Here is an 18358-nt window from a genome sequence, read left to right on the forward strand (position 1 = left end):
TTCCATGGCATGAGAAGTTCGTGTTAGCATGCGAGAGGAGAGACGCCTTTGTTTCTGAGTCTGAAGCGGGGAACCGGAGAAGTTTTTTTTCTTTCCTTTTTTTACAAATCTCCGGTATGGATTTGGGCCGCGCGTGAGTCGTGTTCGGCCCATGCAGGCCCTTTTTGCGGCCCAGTTAGCGTTAGTACTAGGCCCGGGGCAGGAGGAAGACGCGGGCAGCGGCGACGCTTCGGGCGGGAGGGGAGCAGAGGGAAAAAAAGGAAGGGCGGGAAACACCAGCGGCGGCGGCGGAGATGAGCTCGTCGACGACGTCCGGCCGCGGCGGCGAAGACGACGAAGACGCGCCGGACCTCGTGTGTCAGCTGGACTGCGTCCAGGGCATGGTCGACGCGCTCTCCTCCGTCCGCTGGAAGCGCCACCAGGTCGGTCACCTGCCCACCCTTCTTTCCCTTAACCTTCTCCTCCCCTCGGGTTCCGAATGCAGGCGGCCGATCATTGTCCTCGTCGCGCAGGACGCAGTGCTGGAGCTCTCGGAGCACGGCATCGTGCTCATCGTGGAGGAGAGCGGCTGCCTCCAGGCCAAGGTGTACCTCAAGCGCGAGGTTCGTGCCCGCCCGTCCCCTCACTGTTTGTGTTTATTCCTCGCCGTGCGGCGCTGCTCCGCGCTGGGCTGTGCTGTGCTGAGGCGTTGGGTTTTGGTGTGGATTGATTTTGATTCCTCGCTGGGCTGGGCTGAGGCGTTGAGTTTTGGCGTGGATTGATTTTGATTGCTGCAGCTGTTCGTGGAGTACGACTACGCGGCGGAGGGGCGCCCGCGGTTCGGGCTCAGCCTGGGGCTCCTCGTCGATTGCCTCAACATGTTCTCGTCCCCAGGGCACGCCTCCTCCGTAGAGATCCGGTACCCTGGCCCCGACATGCAACTTCTCCTCAAGTATGTATCTCTCTCTGTCTCTGGCTGCCCGTGATGGGTTCAGTTGTACATGTTCGTCCGGATTAATTATGTTTGCTACACATTTACATGATTGCGGCGCATAAATTGCATTTTTCAATTATGATTCTTACAAAGTTGAGCTAAGGACTCGGTAGGCAGTAGTGCACATTTGGATGCTATAGCAGATATAATGTATAAATAGCCGATTGTTCGTACCTAAATACTCCTATTTTGTTATATCGTACATGTGTGTACGTTTGCAATTTCTGTGAAATTCATGATCAGTTGAACTTGTGGGCGACATTTTTGAATGAGATTAGTTAATGTACTTTAAAGTTCACTTTTCTACCTTCTCACTCCTGGTTAAAAAATCAAGCTTTGCGTTCAGCTTAGATAAAGTTAATTTCGGAGATGGGTGTAACTTGTAAACAGAAGAATTGTGCAGTTACCAGGCTCACGCGAGGAATTCTGGTAACATGTTCGCAGGTCAGTGGCCTCCCCAGATGCATGTATATTTTCGGAAATCAGAACCAGAATTCCAGATACTCTCGCCTCGGATTACCATTTTCAGCATGCAGGGAACACTCCTCTCTCTTTTACTGTTAAGGTACTCGCAATACTTTCTCCTTCTCTTTTGTGACAGTATTCCTCATGGCCAGTTTGAACTTTAGTGCCTCAGAAATCATGATTAACCTCCTCAAAATTTCAGTCTGCCATCCTGAAAGAATCGATTGATGACCTTGAGTGGCCCGGTTCCAGCATTCAGATTAAATTGCAACCAGACCCCCCTTCAGTAATATTTAAAGGCGAAGGGCATGGTGACTTGGAGGTCTGTCATGAGTTACTTTGTCTTATTAGCTTCCAGTTGTGTACATATATGTCTTAGTGCTACTTATTCCATTTTGCAGATTGAATATCCCTACTATGCAAATACCGATCTTCTGATTGCATTCCAGTGTGACCGTGAAGTATCGTACAGGTAACTCTTGTGCCTAGAAGCTGCAGCATGTTTCTTTGCGCTAAGTTCTAACCGTACGGTTTTCTGCAAGGTATAAGTACAAGTTTCTTCGTGCAACTACCTCAAATGTTCCAAGTAGTGTATTGAAGGAGAATCGTGGGAGTAAGGTGACGATTGGGAGGGGAGGGATGCTCAAAATCCAGCACCTGGTTTCAGTTGGGAGGCCAGGTATGCAATCCTACCGTAATGTTGCTGGAGGTGCTCAACAGCCAAGCCGGATTGCTTTTATAGAATTCTTTGTGAAGCCCGAAGAGGATGAGTACACTACAGATGATCCTTAGCATTTGTGGTATATATTATTTTGTTGGCTTGTGTCATCCATGAGGTCTGACTTGCACCTTCTCTAGATAATTACTAGTCTCAGCTTTCTGTATCTTTCTGGTATGGTGATTAGTTGATATATATGAAACTGAAGTAAGGCCATGGTCAGTGGCGGAGCCAGCCAATTTGCAAAGTGTGGACAAAGTCTATATGCTTATTCGTAAGCTAGCGGTTGCCCTCAAAAAAATACTAATCCAATCATAAGATTTACATTAACTTAACATAGATTTTGCAGGGCGTTGGCTCTGCCCATGGCTATGGTATTCTTTTTCTACCTAATGACTTTTGTCGTAAATTCGCAGTTCCCGCTGCCTCAAGTTCTTCCTGATCAGCTCCATATAATGGTTAACATTAGAACTTCTGCCAAATGGCAAGAACCAAGTACTCCCTCCTTTTCACAAAGGTTGGCGTATTTTGTTTCGCTAAGACAAAGCTTTGACCAATGAAAACTCTATTAATATTGGTTTTTTCATACATGAAATTTATATCAATGGAGTCGTCCTTAAAAGTTCTTGCTAATAATCATGGTTTCGTATCATATAACTTACATATTAATAGAGTAATTCTTGGTCAAATGCTTGTCTTAACGAAACCAAATATGCCAACCTTTGTGAAATGGAGGGAGTAATAATTAGGATAACTATAACTGAAGAGCAGATTACAAGAACTCTTGGTATGAAATGGATTTGGCCCCCAAATCTGGGGATCATTAGGATATTTATCCTAGGCTAATTAAATGATTGTGGATACTAGTATTAAATTATATGATTTGGTTTATATGCACTGTACAGGCATTACGCATGGGTGATCCAACCTTGGAAGCAAATGGTCATGTTACATCATCAGTATATATCATATGCTCGCTGCAAATAAATCCAAAGTGCGTACTGTGAGCTAGTTCAACTGGTGTCTTTGTCTCGTCAACAGGCCCCCAATTAATCTACTCCAGCTTAGTACTACAAATTACCAGGCCACTATTGAGTGGCCCATTGTTTAAATCCTAGCCATTCCCAGGGGAGAGATTGTGTATGCATTGTCTCTTTCTGCTCCCTTGCTGTTATTGCTTGTGTTTGTTCTTTACCTCGTATATTATGTGCATGCTGAAGTTGATAAACTTGCACATCACACCGACCAGCTTAGTCCAACAAACACTTAATTATATGGAACACGTGGATTGGCCATCCATTAACCATGGCAGGAATGCCAACTAAGAGAAGTTATTTTAGCTGAATGCCAGCTAAGATTAGTTCTTTTAGCTGAAAGCCTGAATCTCCAATCCAATGAATCTTCCACCAGTAAAAGGTGCAGCAAAAAAGATTGCATTCTGTTGGAACCATGTTTCTTCTTGAAAAAATGTGTCTGGTCAAGACCTTAACGTAACAGCAATGATGGTAGCTCCAAGATATCAAAATCACCAAACGGGGAAAAAGTCTGATGGCCCTCCTAGTTCTGCTTTACCTTGAAAGACTGAAAGAACCTAACCAAATATCATCTATTTTAGTAAGCTACTCTCTTGATAGAAGGTAAATATATCAGTGACAACTCAAAAGTCATCACTCTACTTGGCATAAAAGATTGTTATAGTAGCTGAGCCAAGAGATGATTGGCTGCTATTTGGACTATTAAAGCGTTATAGGGTGTGCTGTTTTTTGTCCTTGCTTGTGAACATGTCACTGCCCATTGAGTGGCCCATGAGATAATTCGGAAGGCCTCTACTGAGATATATACAATCCTGATGAACATTATGTTTGATGTACCTAATGGTCTCTGCCCATTCTTATGACTGCGAAATTGGCGATTTGATGTACCTAAATGTCCTTTGCCCATTCTTGTGACTGCGAGATTGCACTCTGATGTTACAAGATATCCACCGCAAGCATGTTTGGTAAGCTGGCACCTATATTCTGTGCAATGAAGTTGATGGGCTCTTTTAAAAATAAATTAATGAGACATGTTTGAGAACACCATACTAATATAATCTACCAGTTGCCTTTCTCAGTGTGTTGAGCTTGTATGGTTTGATATAATCAAGTGTGCTTCTTTAATTTCCACCCCAGGTCATCCTAACGTGTGTCAGAAGTACTGGTCTGAGACAAATATACATTGTTTGTTAAGACTTTGGGCGTGTATACAAATGTTGTCTGATGCCAGCCTTTCCTGTTCCTTGTCACCTAGGTTTTTATGGCTCTACCTTCTCTACATATGTGTGCATTAATTGCCCTTGATGGGTATTCTTAGAGCTAAACAGCTTCTCCTGTGAAAAAATATACTAAGTAGTATGTATCAGGGGAAGTATCCGGTGAAAACCCTCATTCGGTGCAAACCGTGCAAACTCCATGAAAACCACGTTTATAAGTTTCAAAAAAATTCTAAAAAATACCATATGTTGGGACTGTGATTTTCTACAAACCTGCAAAATTTCAAGTTCAAAATTGAAAACATCTGGGAGAAATTAAAAAGAGAAATTTACAATGAATAGTGTCAAACACTGAAAAACCACTATTCATGCAGAATTTGTCTTTTTCGCTGCTACCAAATGAAATTTAGTTTGGACTTGAAATTTTACACATATATAAAACATCACTTTTCTAACATATGTGAATTTTTTGAGAATTTTTTGAACTTTTTTTGATGGAGTTTTCGCAGTTTGCACCGTAAAGATGGTTTTCACCGGATACTTCGCCATGCATGTATGAGTGACCACGTACAGTTAGGTTTCTGGTGGGCTCCCATATTTGGAGGAGAAAATATGTATACTAGCACGACAACCATCTATACTTTTCTTGGTCAATTGCCATGGACTAATTAACCATATCTTCTGATCGTACTGACCGTTGCTAGCTATACGTAAGAACAGGGAAAGAGCTGATGCCGGCCCGAATACAGTCCATTTACAGTGAGCTAGTAAGCCTTTCCTTAAAAAACTTGATCCAGACTTTTATTTACAGGCAACAACAGCAGAACTACACCTTACTGGAATTAGTGAAGCGTCACGTAAACTAGCAAGATTCCATGGCTCAACACACATTATTCACACATAACTCGGCGTTCAATTTGACGACAAATTAAGGTCTAGGGCGGCAGGCAGCTTACCTTTTTTTTCTAGGCTTATTGCAAGCTTGTGTTGGAAACGTCGTACGTGCATGCTGGAAATCAAACCGGACCCAAGCTAGCCACCAAACTCAAATTAACCAACCTATTCGGGTGCCATTAATGGCTGTCTCTGGCCGACGCCATTCGCCAAAAGCTTCTTGCGAATTTGCGATCCAGCGAGCGTGTGAGCTAGCATCCATCGCCTCAAAAATGTTTGTCATCTCTCTGAAATTGTTTTTTTATTTTCGTGTATTCCACGTCTGAATAATACTCGCTCCATCCCATATTAAATAACTCAAATTTGCCCAAAATACGAATTTATCTAGACTAAAAAATGTTTAGATACATGTAACAAGAAGTCACATATGGAACGAAGAGAATAAATGCATAAAAATGTCTATCATCTGTTTGGGCTCAGCTCGTTCTAGGCTCCGTTCCGAGTATTTCTTTGGTCCTGACATGTCCACGGATGGGTTAATTAGTTCAACGTGCGTCGGTGGTCGGCGGAGGACCCTTTTCCCGTCTCGGACACAATGCACTCACGTATGCGAGCTATATCTATCTATCTATCTATCTATCTATCTATCTATCTCCATTGCGCACCTACATTTTTTTTCTGAAAACGATTAAACGGCCGAAGAATGCGCGCCCTTGTATGATTCTATCGGCCGGCTGGACCGGACGGACCAATAATCACGATCGACCGACCTGGTCATGAATCAATCGGTTCATATATTCATTGATTCGTTCATTCATTGGCTGGCTCCTCGTGAGCAAGCAAGCCAGGGAATTCAAGTGGCCAATCATATTAGCGTAAAGCTCACTGTATGTCGTCGTCTCTTCAATTATTGTAACTGCTACTAGCTACTGCTAGCAGGAGTACTAACTAAAGTACTTGGCGCCTAGATAGATAGATGATCATCACCGCTGCGCCTGCGCTGAAGCAAATTAAGCCACAACCAGCGAGCATGGAGAAATGGCGCGCCACCGCATTTGGTTTGCACTTTGCATGGACTAATTGCAGATATGTCCAAAATGCCAATTATTTTAGAGAAGAGAGAACATTAGTCATCGCAACAATTTTGCTGTTCTTCAAATCTCCAGGAGGGGAGTAAGTTTACAGTGACTTCTGCGTAGCTCGCTGTTGACAAGACTAGCACAGTAGCACGAGCAGCTTAGCTGTGTTTGTGGCCACCGACCAACCTAAGGAGACCCATTGATCCCCACCCAACTAGAGATTGGAGGCCGATGATCGATCACTGGAGGGGGGGTGGGGGTGGTGGTGGGGGGGCGGCCAGTTCGTCCAATGAAAACGTCAGAAGCCTTTATGTTTCTCCTGCTGCAAAATCCTCCACTTTTTCTTCTCTATCTCTATCTCTCTTGTATCTGCAATTTTGAGCTCTTAAATGGGAGGATGTTAAGAGGGGGAAGAATGGTCAAATCGATCAATCAATCCATCCATCGCCTTGAGACAAGGGTGGCCGTAGCACATCAAGGCTGGGTTTTTGGGTGATGTACCACACCACGCGGCGGTGCTTGCCTCTCTGTAGTCTGTACCCTCTGCCCCACCAAACCGAGAGAAAGCAGCTGCTGCCGTGCCCGTACGTGCGGCGACCTCATCCATCTGCCGGCCTAGACGAACTAAAAAAGACCCTGCCACCACACAGCCACGGGAAGATCTCTAGTGATAAGAAAGATTAATCCATGCTAGTTATTCGTAGAAAGCAATGATTTGTGAATTGTGATGCATAGGTGTATGGATATGTTGGATTACTAACTGCTTTGCTTAATTGTGTCGTCTAGATTTGATTGACCTAAGCATAGACTCACAGGCGCCCTGAAACCCTCCATTTCGTATTTGAAAACCTTTTGCCTCATTTCAAAAGTATTTGAAAAATCTTAATCGTATTGTTTTTAAATTTAAATGTATCGTCGTGTCTATTTGGTCAATAAAATGCTACTCCCTCCGATGCATATTAATTGTCGAGATATTACATGTATCTAGACGTCTTTTAGGCATAGATAAATTCATATTTGGACAAATTTGAGGCGATTAATATGGATCGGAGGGAGTAGTAAATCTTTAATGTCAGGTTTGAGGGATAAATAGTTCTTGCTGATGTTTGGTATTTAATTCAAAATGAGCAATACCGTTCTCACAGACGGACTCCTACCCCGTATTACGGGGTGCAATGTAGAAGCTATACCGACGTATTGCAGGGTGCGATGGAGAAGCCATACAAATCTGAGTTTTGTAAGCTTTTAGCTTTTCTCAAATCCAATTGGGATTACACCGCCAGTGATATTTTGCTTTAAAATTAATTAAATGAGAAAGTATTTACCCGGTGGTACATGATTTTTTTTCTTCTGTCTAAAGGGAGGTAGACTTTTTTAACTCAAATTTTATGACATGTTTGATTCATGCATATCTTGAGCGTGTTATCAAATTATCTCCAGTTTTTCTTTTAAACTTTTCAATTGGTTTCTTATCTATCTATCTATCTATCTATCTATCTATCTATCTATCTATCTATCTATCTATCTATCTATCTATCTATCTATCTATCTATCTATATATATATATATATATATATAATATATTAAATTGGACTTGATGGCGATGGTACGGACGTTGCGGTATGTCATACCGAAATTACGAATCTGCCACCGTTGTCCCCACGCCCTTTTTAATCCCGGCTCCCGCGGTCCTAAAGCGTAGAAAAAACACGTGCCGTCCAAAAAAAAAACAACATCAGAGTCCTCCTCGCTCCTCCTCTCCTACAAATCTCACCCCCACCTGATCCGGATCTTGCCGCCGCCCTTCGGATCTCGCCAGCGCCCGCCGCCGCTCTTGGTCGCCTCCACCAGCTCGTGCGCATCGGCTGCGTCCGTGTGCGGAAGGCGGCTGCGGACTCACGGCTCTGTCGCCCGCCCCGACTGCCGCCTCCACCGGCTCGTGTGCGCCGGTGGCTCCCCGCGGGACTTGGACGGCGATGGGATGAGCCTGAGGCCAGGATGGCGATGGCCTTGCGTTAGGCAACAGAGACCGCGTCGGCACGATCCATCGGTGGCCCTCCTGACGGACAGTAGCGCGCGGTGACCAGCGGCGTTGTTCCGTAAGAAGGCACGGTTCTTTTGCTAGTAGGTGTAATGCATGAGTCAACTAGGCCCTGTCTTTTCGCTGAATGTTGGTCCTTACATTTTCAAATACGGCCTTCTGTAATTTTTTTGATCCTATTTATCTTTTCTCAATATCATAAAACAAAAGCTAACTACTCAAAAATATTTGTCATTCTACAATTCCAATGCATCGGTGTCATGTGTACATATGTGTGTGTGGTTGTGCCGCGGTCCAAGTCGAGCTAGATCCATTTGTCTTCTTGTCGTTAACCGATCAATTATGATATTTTCGACCCAATTTATCTTATAAACTGAATAAGTTCGTTTTCTGTTTAAACATTAAAATGGAACGATATAGACATATCACTCGTACAGTTGGTTCTAAAAGGATGACGTGTTTTCTGAAACCGAGGAACGTATTCCAGCGATACGTGATTTCATTCAGAAACAAAAACCGTAATCAGCGAGGTGCTGTCAATATCACCCAAATTAAATGCCACACCAACGAACAGGAATCGGTTAAGACATGCATGTTTCCCGGTCTAATCTGCCCGCCTTTTCTCGATTCGTTTTTTCCAGATTGATCTGAACGCATGACATGATCAACCGATCTATCTGGCTGTATGCCTGTATATGGCCACAAGTACGTGTCAGCATCGATCACTGATGACCCCTAAACAACAGTGCTGGCAATAACTAGTCTTGATCATCAACACCGATCTTGATTAATTAGGAGTGCTAGCGTTTGATTTGGCAACGCAATGCTGATCTCTCGCTCGATCACTGTATCTTGATCAACGCCGATCTAGATTAATACTCCGTATTAGTGTACAAGAACATCTCCAAGGAGGCATAAGTCTAAACAGTCTGAGATGGATATGATATGACGTTGTCATCAAACCAATGACAGAATGTCGATTCGCTATTAGCTGCTGACAGTACAGCTGAACACAGCTAGCAAATTCTCAAGAGTGAGGAAGTAAAATCCTTTTGTACAATGGAGTACTATACAGTACAGTTGGAACAAAGCAAACTTTTAACATGGTGATTTCTGTCAGATTTTTTTTGACATTTAAAATACTTATTTTTGTTTTATTATTGTCCATTCATTCATCTCTGACTGACTAGCAGCCGAACCCTATCAACACTTGGCCTTTTTTTGTGAACTGGCCAACGCAATCAACTGGATACGTACAAATTAGCAAACACGGGGGGCAAGTACAAACAAACGCGATAGATCTTGGGAGCGCGGGGGACTAGATTTTGCTGGATCATGGGGGCGTTAATTAATTACTAGCATGTTGAGCCATGCGTCCATCTGCCCATGCCCGTCCGCGGTAGCTTTCAGTTTCAGGCGCTGATATATCTGTTTCTGAGTGCCTGTTCAAATCATTGACGCGTGGATCGCTAGCTTAGCTAATTGTCCGGCTAGCTCCGTGCACAGAGAGACGCTTGTCCATTGTCGTGAAATTAATCAGGAGTGTGGTTGACAGTGATTCCCATTAATTGCGGTCGGCTGCGCCATGCTCTATCTCCATGCTGCTAAGCTGTTTAGCGTTTGACAGTTTCGTCAGATTTGATTGTTTTGTACTGGCGTGTACTAGTACGGAGTACTGGAGTAGTAGCTATCAGATCACCGCGCTTAGCAAGCTCTTTTGCTGTCATCAACTTATTATCCATCCATCGATGTCAGTTGCTCCATGCATGCTAAGAGTACAATTTGTCAGTGCTGGACACATATGAAACCCCGGCGTCCTTGTATGTTTTGTTTTACTTTTGAACTTTTGATGGTTTGGGACTCAAGTTTGTCTGTAAATTAGCTCTCACGGAAAGACTGCTAGTCTGCTTGTGCTACAGCGCTGCTGCAAAAACTCAACACCCAACCTAGCCCTTCTTCCTGCACCGAAACAGGGGAAAACAGGGGAACTGTGTTTGATCTTGGCCGCGACTTGCACGCATTGGCATATTGTTTGGCACGGGAGTGCCGTGCTCCCTGGATCTCCGGCAATGTCCGTAACGTATGAATCGCATACGTGCACCCGATGGCTACTACTGTAACACGTAGCCAGCCAATGCACGCACGCCGGCCCAGCTTCCCGGCAGCCGAGCAACAGTGCCGGGACCCCCATTTTCGCTCTCTTCAGCACCGCTACTGCTACAAAGGTGTCAGTGACTTCAGTCGTCTTGACACCTCTTCAGACACAGCAGCAGCAGCAGATCGAATTAACCCACAGTCAGTACAGTACTACTGTTTATTTTATCGATTTCAGATAATGGAAGAAACTGTCCCAACCCAGTGACCGATATATAATCACTAGCAGCGTGTCCCTTTGTCCGGCAGCAGCTAGCTAGCACATTCACTTCCACCAGTAATCAGCCTCGACGCATTTGGCGATCGAATTTGTCAGATGTTACTACTTCCTTCCTTGCTTGTCGACAGTCAGGTCGGAAATTCCTCGGCTAGCTGTTTTGCCCCTTGATCCTGATCACTGGCTGGCCGCAGCTACTAGCATGGGTCTCTCTGCACTGTGCACGCAGCCGTGGCGACGACGTCGAGACATTCATGGCCCAAAGTGTCCGATGCAATAACTGGCTTAGACTCCGCCGTGTGGTTGGCCGTGGCGCCAGACCACGCGGTGTTTGCTCGGGGTGTCGTCCACTGCAGGATTAACCACGACGACTTTACAGGTAGACCGAGTCAACGAGCGAGCTTGCATGAAGGGAGACAGTACTGTCCTCCAGTGATAACTCCTACAACTGCTCCTGCTTTGCACGGGGCAGCCGGCCAGCCAGCCGCCGCCTGTCTCAACTGCCACCACCCACATGTGGCCTGATCCTAATAATCACGTGCTCCGGTAGTCCCGTTACCGTGGAAGGCAACGACGTCAACGGTTAACGGTCAACGGCGAGAGGTTATATCTAGATCTCTCCTCTGTCGAAATGTGAGGATGTCGGCGGATCCGGTGCCTTGCTGTACGTTACGTATATATACGTGGTGAATTCGGATTCACCTGGCCGTGGACACCAACAGCAACGAGAATGACCGCGTGATTTTTGAGAACATGGGTGCACACATAAGCCCACTTCTTGTAACATGGGTACGTCCATGCATGAGAAGAAAGCTCGACACACTCCACCATTTCTTCTTGACTGCTTCGCTTGATTTTTCTCTGTAATAACAGGACAATCTAATGCCGACAGCTTTTTTCCCCCCAATCTACATGATGATAAGAACTTCACAGGCGCCGTGCGCGTGCACGGTTCGTTTGTACAATGCGAGAGCGTGCGATGATCGAGACGTATATACGTTCACAGGCACGTGTATATTCCTACGTGTTACGAGTACTACGGGATCCCAGTTTGCTGAAACCTCGCAACAGTTTCCTCCATGCTTGTGCCCCCACAAAGCCACAGGCGCGCGACCCCACGAGCCAAGATTTGAACAATTCGTCGCTACTACAGCGCGCTCTGTATCGACGGCCCAAGCTTAACACCTAACCGTAGCCCCTTCCCCTAGCCACTGATCGAAATCCCCAATTAAATGCCGGTATGAGACAGGAAACGATCCGTAGCTTTCTTCAGTACTACCCGACGGCGACCCTGGAGTCACTCTGCACACGCCGGTGCTGTGGCGCCTGTTGCGGCTCTCTTCTTCCTCTGTTCGAGCTTTAGCCCGAGCCAAAGCCCGCACTCTATTTAACCCAACCAAACAAACGCACAATATAGTATTCCATCGAGAAATTAAGAAGAAGAAGAAAGCAAAGAGCTAGAGAGCCCCGCGCGCCTCCCACTCCCACTCCCACCGCGCTTAAATGCCCCTCTTTTTCCTCCTCCTCCGGCCTACTATAACTTAACCCCTCTCCCTTCTCCTCCCTTTGCTCTCATACATATTAAGAGCCAAACAAGCTTACCGGCCGGCGCGCGCCCTCCGCCAACACGCGCCAGAAGCTAGCCAGCAATGCACATTGCGACCTGCGTGTGGCAAGAGAAGAAGCAGGAGGAGGGGCGCCGTCGTGGTGCCATGGGCGCCGCCGCTGCGTCTGGTAACAAGGGCGAGTACTGGACCAGGGCGTCGCTGCTGGCGCTCCTGGCCGCGGCCGGCGGCGCGCTCAACTGCGCCGTGAGCTTCCTCGTGTTCTCGCTCCTGGACCTGCTGGACCCGGTGCTCTGCCTCGTCTACAAGGTCGTCGACTACGCCGTCGAGGCCGAGTGGAAGCCCTGCTACTGCTCCTCCTCATCCTCTTCTTCATCTTCTTCCTCTTCGTCTTCCCCGTCTCCGGCGCCGGCGCCGGGGACGACGACGAAGGTGGTGCGGCTGACGACGTCAGCAGCCAAGACCAACGGCAGCCACAACAAGGCGCTGCAGGTGGAGGACGTCTCGGACACGCTCTACGTCCGCGCCTCGCTGCTCTCCGACGCCACACGGAGCTACAACAACAACAAATCGGGCCCGGGCCCAGCGTCAGCGGCGGCGCCGTCGCTGACGGTGAGCCCGGCGATCGTCGCCGAGCTGATCCGCGAGAAGGCGGACCGGGCCCCGCGCACGGCGCGGCAGGCCAGGCCATGCTGGTCCGACTGCGACTGCAAGCTCTGCCACTCCTGGAGCGCCACGGCGTCCCGGTCCTCCCACCTCTACGTGCACGTCCAATCCCCGCCGTCCCCCGCCGACAACAGCAGCGCGGATCTCGAGGCGGTGGTATTCATCCACGGGTTCATCTCCTCCTCCGTGTTCTGGACGGAGACGGTGTTCCCGGCCTTCAGCAGCGCGGCCCGGGCCCGGTACCGGATGTACGCGGTGGACCTGCTGGGCTTCGGGCGCAGCCCGAAGCCCGCGGACTCGCTCTACACGCTGCGGGAGCACGTGGAGATGATCGAGCGCTCCGTGCTGCAGCGCTACCGGCTGCGATCCTTCCACGTGGTGGCTCACTCGCTGGGGTCCGTCCTGGCGCTGGCCCTCGCCGTCAAGTACCCCGACGCCGTCAAGTCCCTCACGCTCCTCGCCCCGGTACGTATACGTTAATTACGTGAGCTGATCACCACCGTGAATTAACGAACCAACGGATGGATTGAACTTGAACTTGAACTTGAACTCCCCAAATGCATGCATTTAATCACCGCCAGGCCGGCCGGCCGGCAACAGATGGATGGACCTCTTGTTTGCATTGCATTGCACGCATCCGTATGTCGATGGACTCATGGACAACTATGGAGTATAGTACTATTGGTACATGACAGTCCATGATCCTCACACACACACACAACCATTAAAGTCGCTCTCTGCATGTGAATCACCTGAGCTAACTGACTAACTAACCGCGCCCACTTTGATGCATGAATGTGTCCATTTTTACTCCCACCATGATTGGAAAGATTGCTACAACTAGAATCGGCCGTATGCGTAGTAATAAATTACTAGTAAATGGCCGTGTTTTGTTCAATGAATGGGTGGATATATATGATGTGACTGCAGCCGTATTTCCCGGTGCCGGAGGAGGAGGCGGGGGCGGCGACGCAGTACGTGATGCGGCGGGTGGCGCCGCGGCGGGTGTGGCCGCCGATCGCCTTCGGGGCGTCCATGGCGTGCTGGTACGAGCACGTCAGCCGGACCATCTGCCTCACCATCTGCAGGCACCACAGGGTATGGGACCGACTCTTCAGGCTCTTCACACGGAACAGGTACGCCAGTTACTGCCAAACTCTCATCAAACACCATGCAAATTCTGCATTTTATTAATTTACACATGCACGCACTCTCCGTGCATGTGTTCTTTTCTTCCTTGTTCTTCTTTTCGATCTAGCTCGTGTGTATTTTTCCCAACCACCTGACCGGTCCTGGGGTCTGCTTTCTTGCGTTCGTGGCAGAACAGATGGTACAGAAGAAGTGGGGGAGAAGAAGCTCGACACTTCATTTCTCTCCCAATTCCCAAATGATGGACCATCTAGCAGAGCAACAGTAGTGTGTAGGTTTTGAAAATGAAAACCACGCTTTGTTTCGGTCGCATTCAATACGCCTGAGAGAGAGACTGGCGGCTAGACGAGCCTGCACAGCTATCGTGTCATACATTTTTATTTTTATTAAAAAAAACGCAGTGTCATTGTATAGAGTTGACAGCGATAGCGATCGAGTCTTCCGAATCTTCTTCTCCTTCCACGTACGGGTCCATCTTCCAGTAGGTATATACTTAGTCGTGAAACGCTCAGAAAATAATGAAGGCGAGATTAGTTATGCCAGTAAGCAAGCTAGCAGCTAGAGACAATTAAAACAGAGACAGCGACGTATCCGTTGGCCGCGCCCCAATTAAGCAAGTGATCATCGCTGTCTTGGTCGTCGCAGTCGATCGTCGGTCGTTCCCCCCTTAAATGATCGCCCTCAAATGTTGTTCCGCCCGGAGTTAACACTCCCCCACGATTAATTAGTTCCAACAAACTAATCCCACCGATCACCACTATCGTCATCACACTAACAAGACAAAAAAAAAATAAGCAAAAGGACTCGCTTATATAGCTTAATTAATTTCCACGTAGAAATCCTCGGTTAGTTAGTTGAATTGGTGTGACAGAAACACCCACCGCGCCCACATGTTTTTTTTTGGGAGGGTTTGGGTAGCTCAGCGATCGATCCATATCGATCGATCACCCACGGCGTGGTTGATCCTAACGGATTATCATTAATTCCGCCGTATTTTGCACCCGATTCTGCATAGGGTTAACAGTTAACTGCGGTCGTAGGTGGTTGGGGTGGAGCATAGAGTATTTCGGGCACGACAGTCGTGCACATAGGTGTGAGTGAGCGAGCGCCTATGTATCTGCATGGATGCATCATGCATGCAGCCCGTGTGGCTCTGCCTTCTGCCTAGATTGGCGGTGGCTCACCACCCGCCCATAAACGGCAACCGGAAACGTACCGGGCCCCCTCCACAATTATTATTCGCCACGTACTACGAAACAAATTGCAAAGTCATCGGCCGGTACACCGCCGCTTAATCCCCATCTTCTTCTCCCTTTGACGGCATGCACTGTATGCACGAAATTGATCCAAGCCAGCCACGTTCTTTTGCACTGCTCGACCACACTCTCTTTTCGTTCCATTGTTAAAAAAAATTTGGAAATTCTCTTTCTTTTCGGTCGTTGGGAGGGAAGTTAATTTCCTGCTTGCAGACAAACTTTTGCATCCTCCTATACATAGACATGGAAACAAGCAAGCAAGAATGCATGCATATAGTCGTGGCAGCAGCCACCGGTACCCTTGTCCTTAATTGTTAATTTTCGGTTGCACACGCACGTGGAGTCGTGGAAGGCCGGCCGGAAATCGACCGTCTTGTGTGTCAGTCAGTGTGTGTGTGGTGGATCGGTATCGGTGGACCTATCGTGACCAGACCACATATCTTGGGACGAAAGGCTTCCTCTTCCCTTTCCCTTGTTAAGCTAAGCTATTTAACAGCTAAAAATGTGTATGTACATGCAACAGTTGGAGGCCCGCCAGCGGGGTCCCAAAGGTACAAAGCCTACTTATTACAGAGTATTCAAGCCTCTGTCCGTCCCCCACTGCTCTCACACACACTGCTGCCCAATCCTATCTTGCACCGCCACTAGGTAGGAGCAGCAGTACGTGTAAATTAAATCGTGCTGTTGTTGTTGGGCATATTGTATCTAGCTAGAATTCCACGTGGCATGGCAGCATGTCTCACTGTCCTAGCTAGCAGCTGCTTAAACTTTACCAACACTGACAGTGGACTTACATATTAATTCTACTACCAAAGGATAAATAAACGCTAGCACGAGTAGTGACCCCTGGTGGTGGTGCTGCTGCTACAGTACCAGAATGGATGAAAAGTTTTGCCTGAAAGCCAGGACATTCAGTACGTGGAGTGGAGGGTTCATAAATGTGCGTATAATAAATATCATGGGCTGACTGACTGACTGAGATCTAGGGCCGGGGAGAGTTAAAGTTCTGCTCGACCCGAAGTTGCACAATTTTATTACTCCACCACTTGCCGGATTGCGCAAGTACACATGCATGATGCATGGTCCGCCCCCGGCTGCTTCATCCAGAAAGCTATGCAAGTGGAGAGTGTAATAACTGAGTTTCGCACCTAGCTAGCTTAGCCACATGGCAACAGGGCCAGGCGCTGCCGTGCACGGCCCGGGAAAAGATCGATTGTTCAAATTAACTGATATTGCACGTTGCTCGTCTTGCCGCGGCAGCACATGCATGATATGTGATGAATGGAATTCTTGCACACAGGGAGTATATCAGATCAAAATGTTGAATGTGTTTTGTGTGTTCTGCGACGTGCAGGATGCGGACGTTCCTGATCGAGGCGTTCATGTGCCACACGCACAACGCGGCGTGGCACACGCTGCACAACATCATGTGCCTGAGCGCGAGCAAGATGGAGGCCTACCTGGACGTGGTGGCGGGGCAGCTGGCGTGCAAGGTGGCACTCTTCCACGGCCGCGACGACGAGCTGCTCCCCGTCGACTGCACGCTGGCCGTCGGGGCCCGCGTGCCCCGGGCCCGCGTCACCGTCTACGAAGGCAAGGACCACATCACCATCGTCGTCGGACAGGAGAAGCTCTTCGCCGCCGAGCTCGAAGCCATCTGGAAAGCCGCCGCCCAGGACTAGTAGCTAGCATCTACGTACTAGTAAAGGACGCACGTTCGTCTGATACCCTACTCTACGTACAGTGCACGTACATGACTAAAGGAGGAGAAAGGCTGGAAAGGATATTTATGGCCCCGTGGGAAAGAAGGCAATAACGGTTACCCTGCCAGGCTAGCTGCAGGGAGAAGAGATGCAATGCATCATGCAGCATTGCAGCAGCCCTGGTGGTGGAGTGCTACTACAGTAGGATTGGATGAGCAAGCCTATCCTGTCCTTTCCAACAACTATAAATACATACAGTTGTATCATTTCCTTTTTATATTTTCTTCTTTTTTTGGTGGTAATTAATTAATTAATCATAAAGTGTTGTTGTTAATTGTTTGATTGGACCAACCTGGCCAATTGTCCTCCTCCTCATCATCCATCAGCTCCAGAACTGTAATATACATATACGTACACGCCAGTTTAATTATATGTGTATATGGACGTGAAAGCGGAATTAATTCAGCTGCCGAAGTTGGTTCCAGTTCGTCTGATGCTCTGAGATGGACGTTTCGAGTGTGATGAACATGTGATAGAATGATTGGATCAACTAGGTGTAGATCTAGACGGGAACGAACTCTTTCTGTGATTCATGTTGGGATTCGGGTAGAGATTGAGAGAGACAGAGAGGAAAGGGAACGTATACCTTCTTCTTGGGACGACGAGGAGCTCAACGGGGCAGCCATGGCGACGGTGAGAGAGTGACGGCGGAGCTTCCCGTCGCTGTCCGTGCAAAACCCTATATCGGTAGGGAGTGTCGGTGGGGTCGGTGGCAAACGCAGCGAACCTCGTAGTGCGTGCCCCGGCCCCCACCTTTTTATATAGCGCAGCATGATAGGGGCCTGCCAACCTTATTGGGTCGGGCGCCCCCGATCAGGACGCGTCAGATCTAGGCCCGATGGGCCGTTGGGCCCACATGGATGGGAGATCACTCTAACATTCTCCCCCTTATCTCAACTGTCTTTTAACTATATACCTTTTGCTTTACTCGTTTCACCACCGATTAGTACGTAGAGCATGTTTCATCGTCTCAGCTCAATTGCCGATAGAATCAGACAGCTACGACATACCTTTCAATGTTGAAACAAATTCTGTTCTTTTCGGGCCATTCTTTATCCAGGAATCATAGGCTTTCTCTTAAACCCAAACCGACTAAGTGTTCTTTGAACACACTGGGTGGTAGGCATTTCGTAAGCGGATCCGCAAGCATATCCTTTGTCTTTATAT

The 18358-nt window shown here is 47.7% G+C and overlaps 2 protein-coding genes across 2 annotated transcripts; both read left to right on the plus strand.

Annotated features, from left to right (window-relative positions):
* Window positions 1–231: 231 nt before the first annotated feature.
* Window positions 232–3350, plus strand: LOC100829058. Its single transcript, XM_014896457.2, has 8 exons — window positions 232–422; window positions 513–602; window positions 777–931; window positions 1418–1538; window positions 1641–1760; window positions 1840–1910; window positions 1981–2117; window positions 3062–3350. The coding sequence occupies exons 1-8, from the start codon at window positions 294–296 to the stop codon at window positions 3076–3078; spliced, it is 840 nt and encodes a 279-aa protein (XP_014751943.1). The 5' UTR covers window positions 232–293; the 3' UTR covers window positions 3079–3350.
* Window positions 3351–12199: 8849 nt separating this feature from the next.
* On the plus strand, window positions 12200–17596 carry LOC100830852 (probable lysophospholipase BODYGUARD 1). The gene is made up of 3 exons (XM_003557086.4): window positions 12200–13488; window positions 13954–14159; window positions 16783–17596. Exons 1-3 carry the CDS (start codon window positions 12442–12444, stop codon window positions 17108–17110), a joined length of 1581 nt encoding a protein of 526 aa, XP_003557134.1. The 5' UTR covers window positions 12200–12441; the 3' UTR covers window positions 17111–17596.
* Window positions 17597–18358: the final 762 nt, after the last annotated feature.

The sequence above is a fragment of the Brachypodium distachyon genome, chromosome 1 (genome assembly GCF_000005505.3).
Source record: "Brachypodium distachyon strain Bd21 chromosome 1, Brachypodium_distachyon_v3.0, whole genome shotgun sequence".
NCBI classification, from domain to species: Eukaryota; Viridiplantae; Streptophyta; class Magnoliopsida; order Poales; family Poaceae; genus Brachypodium; species Brachypodium distachyon.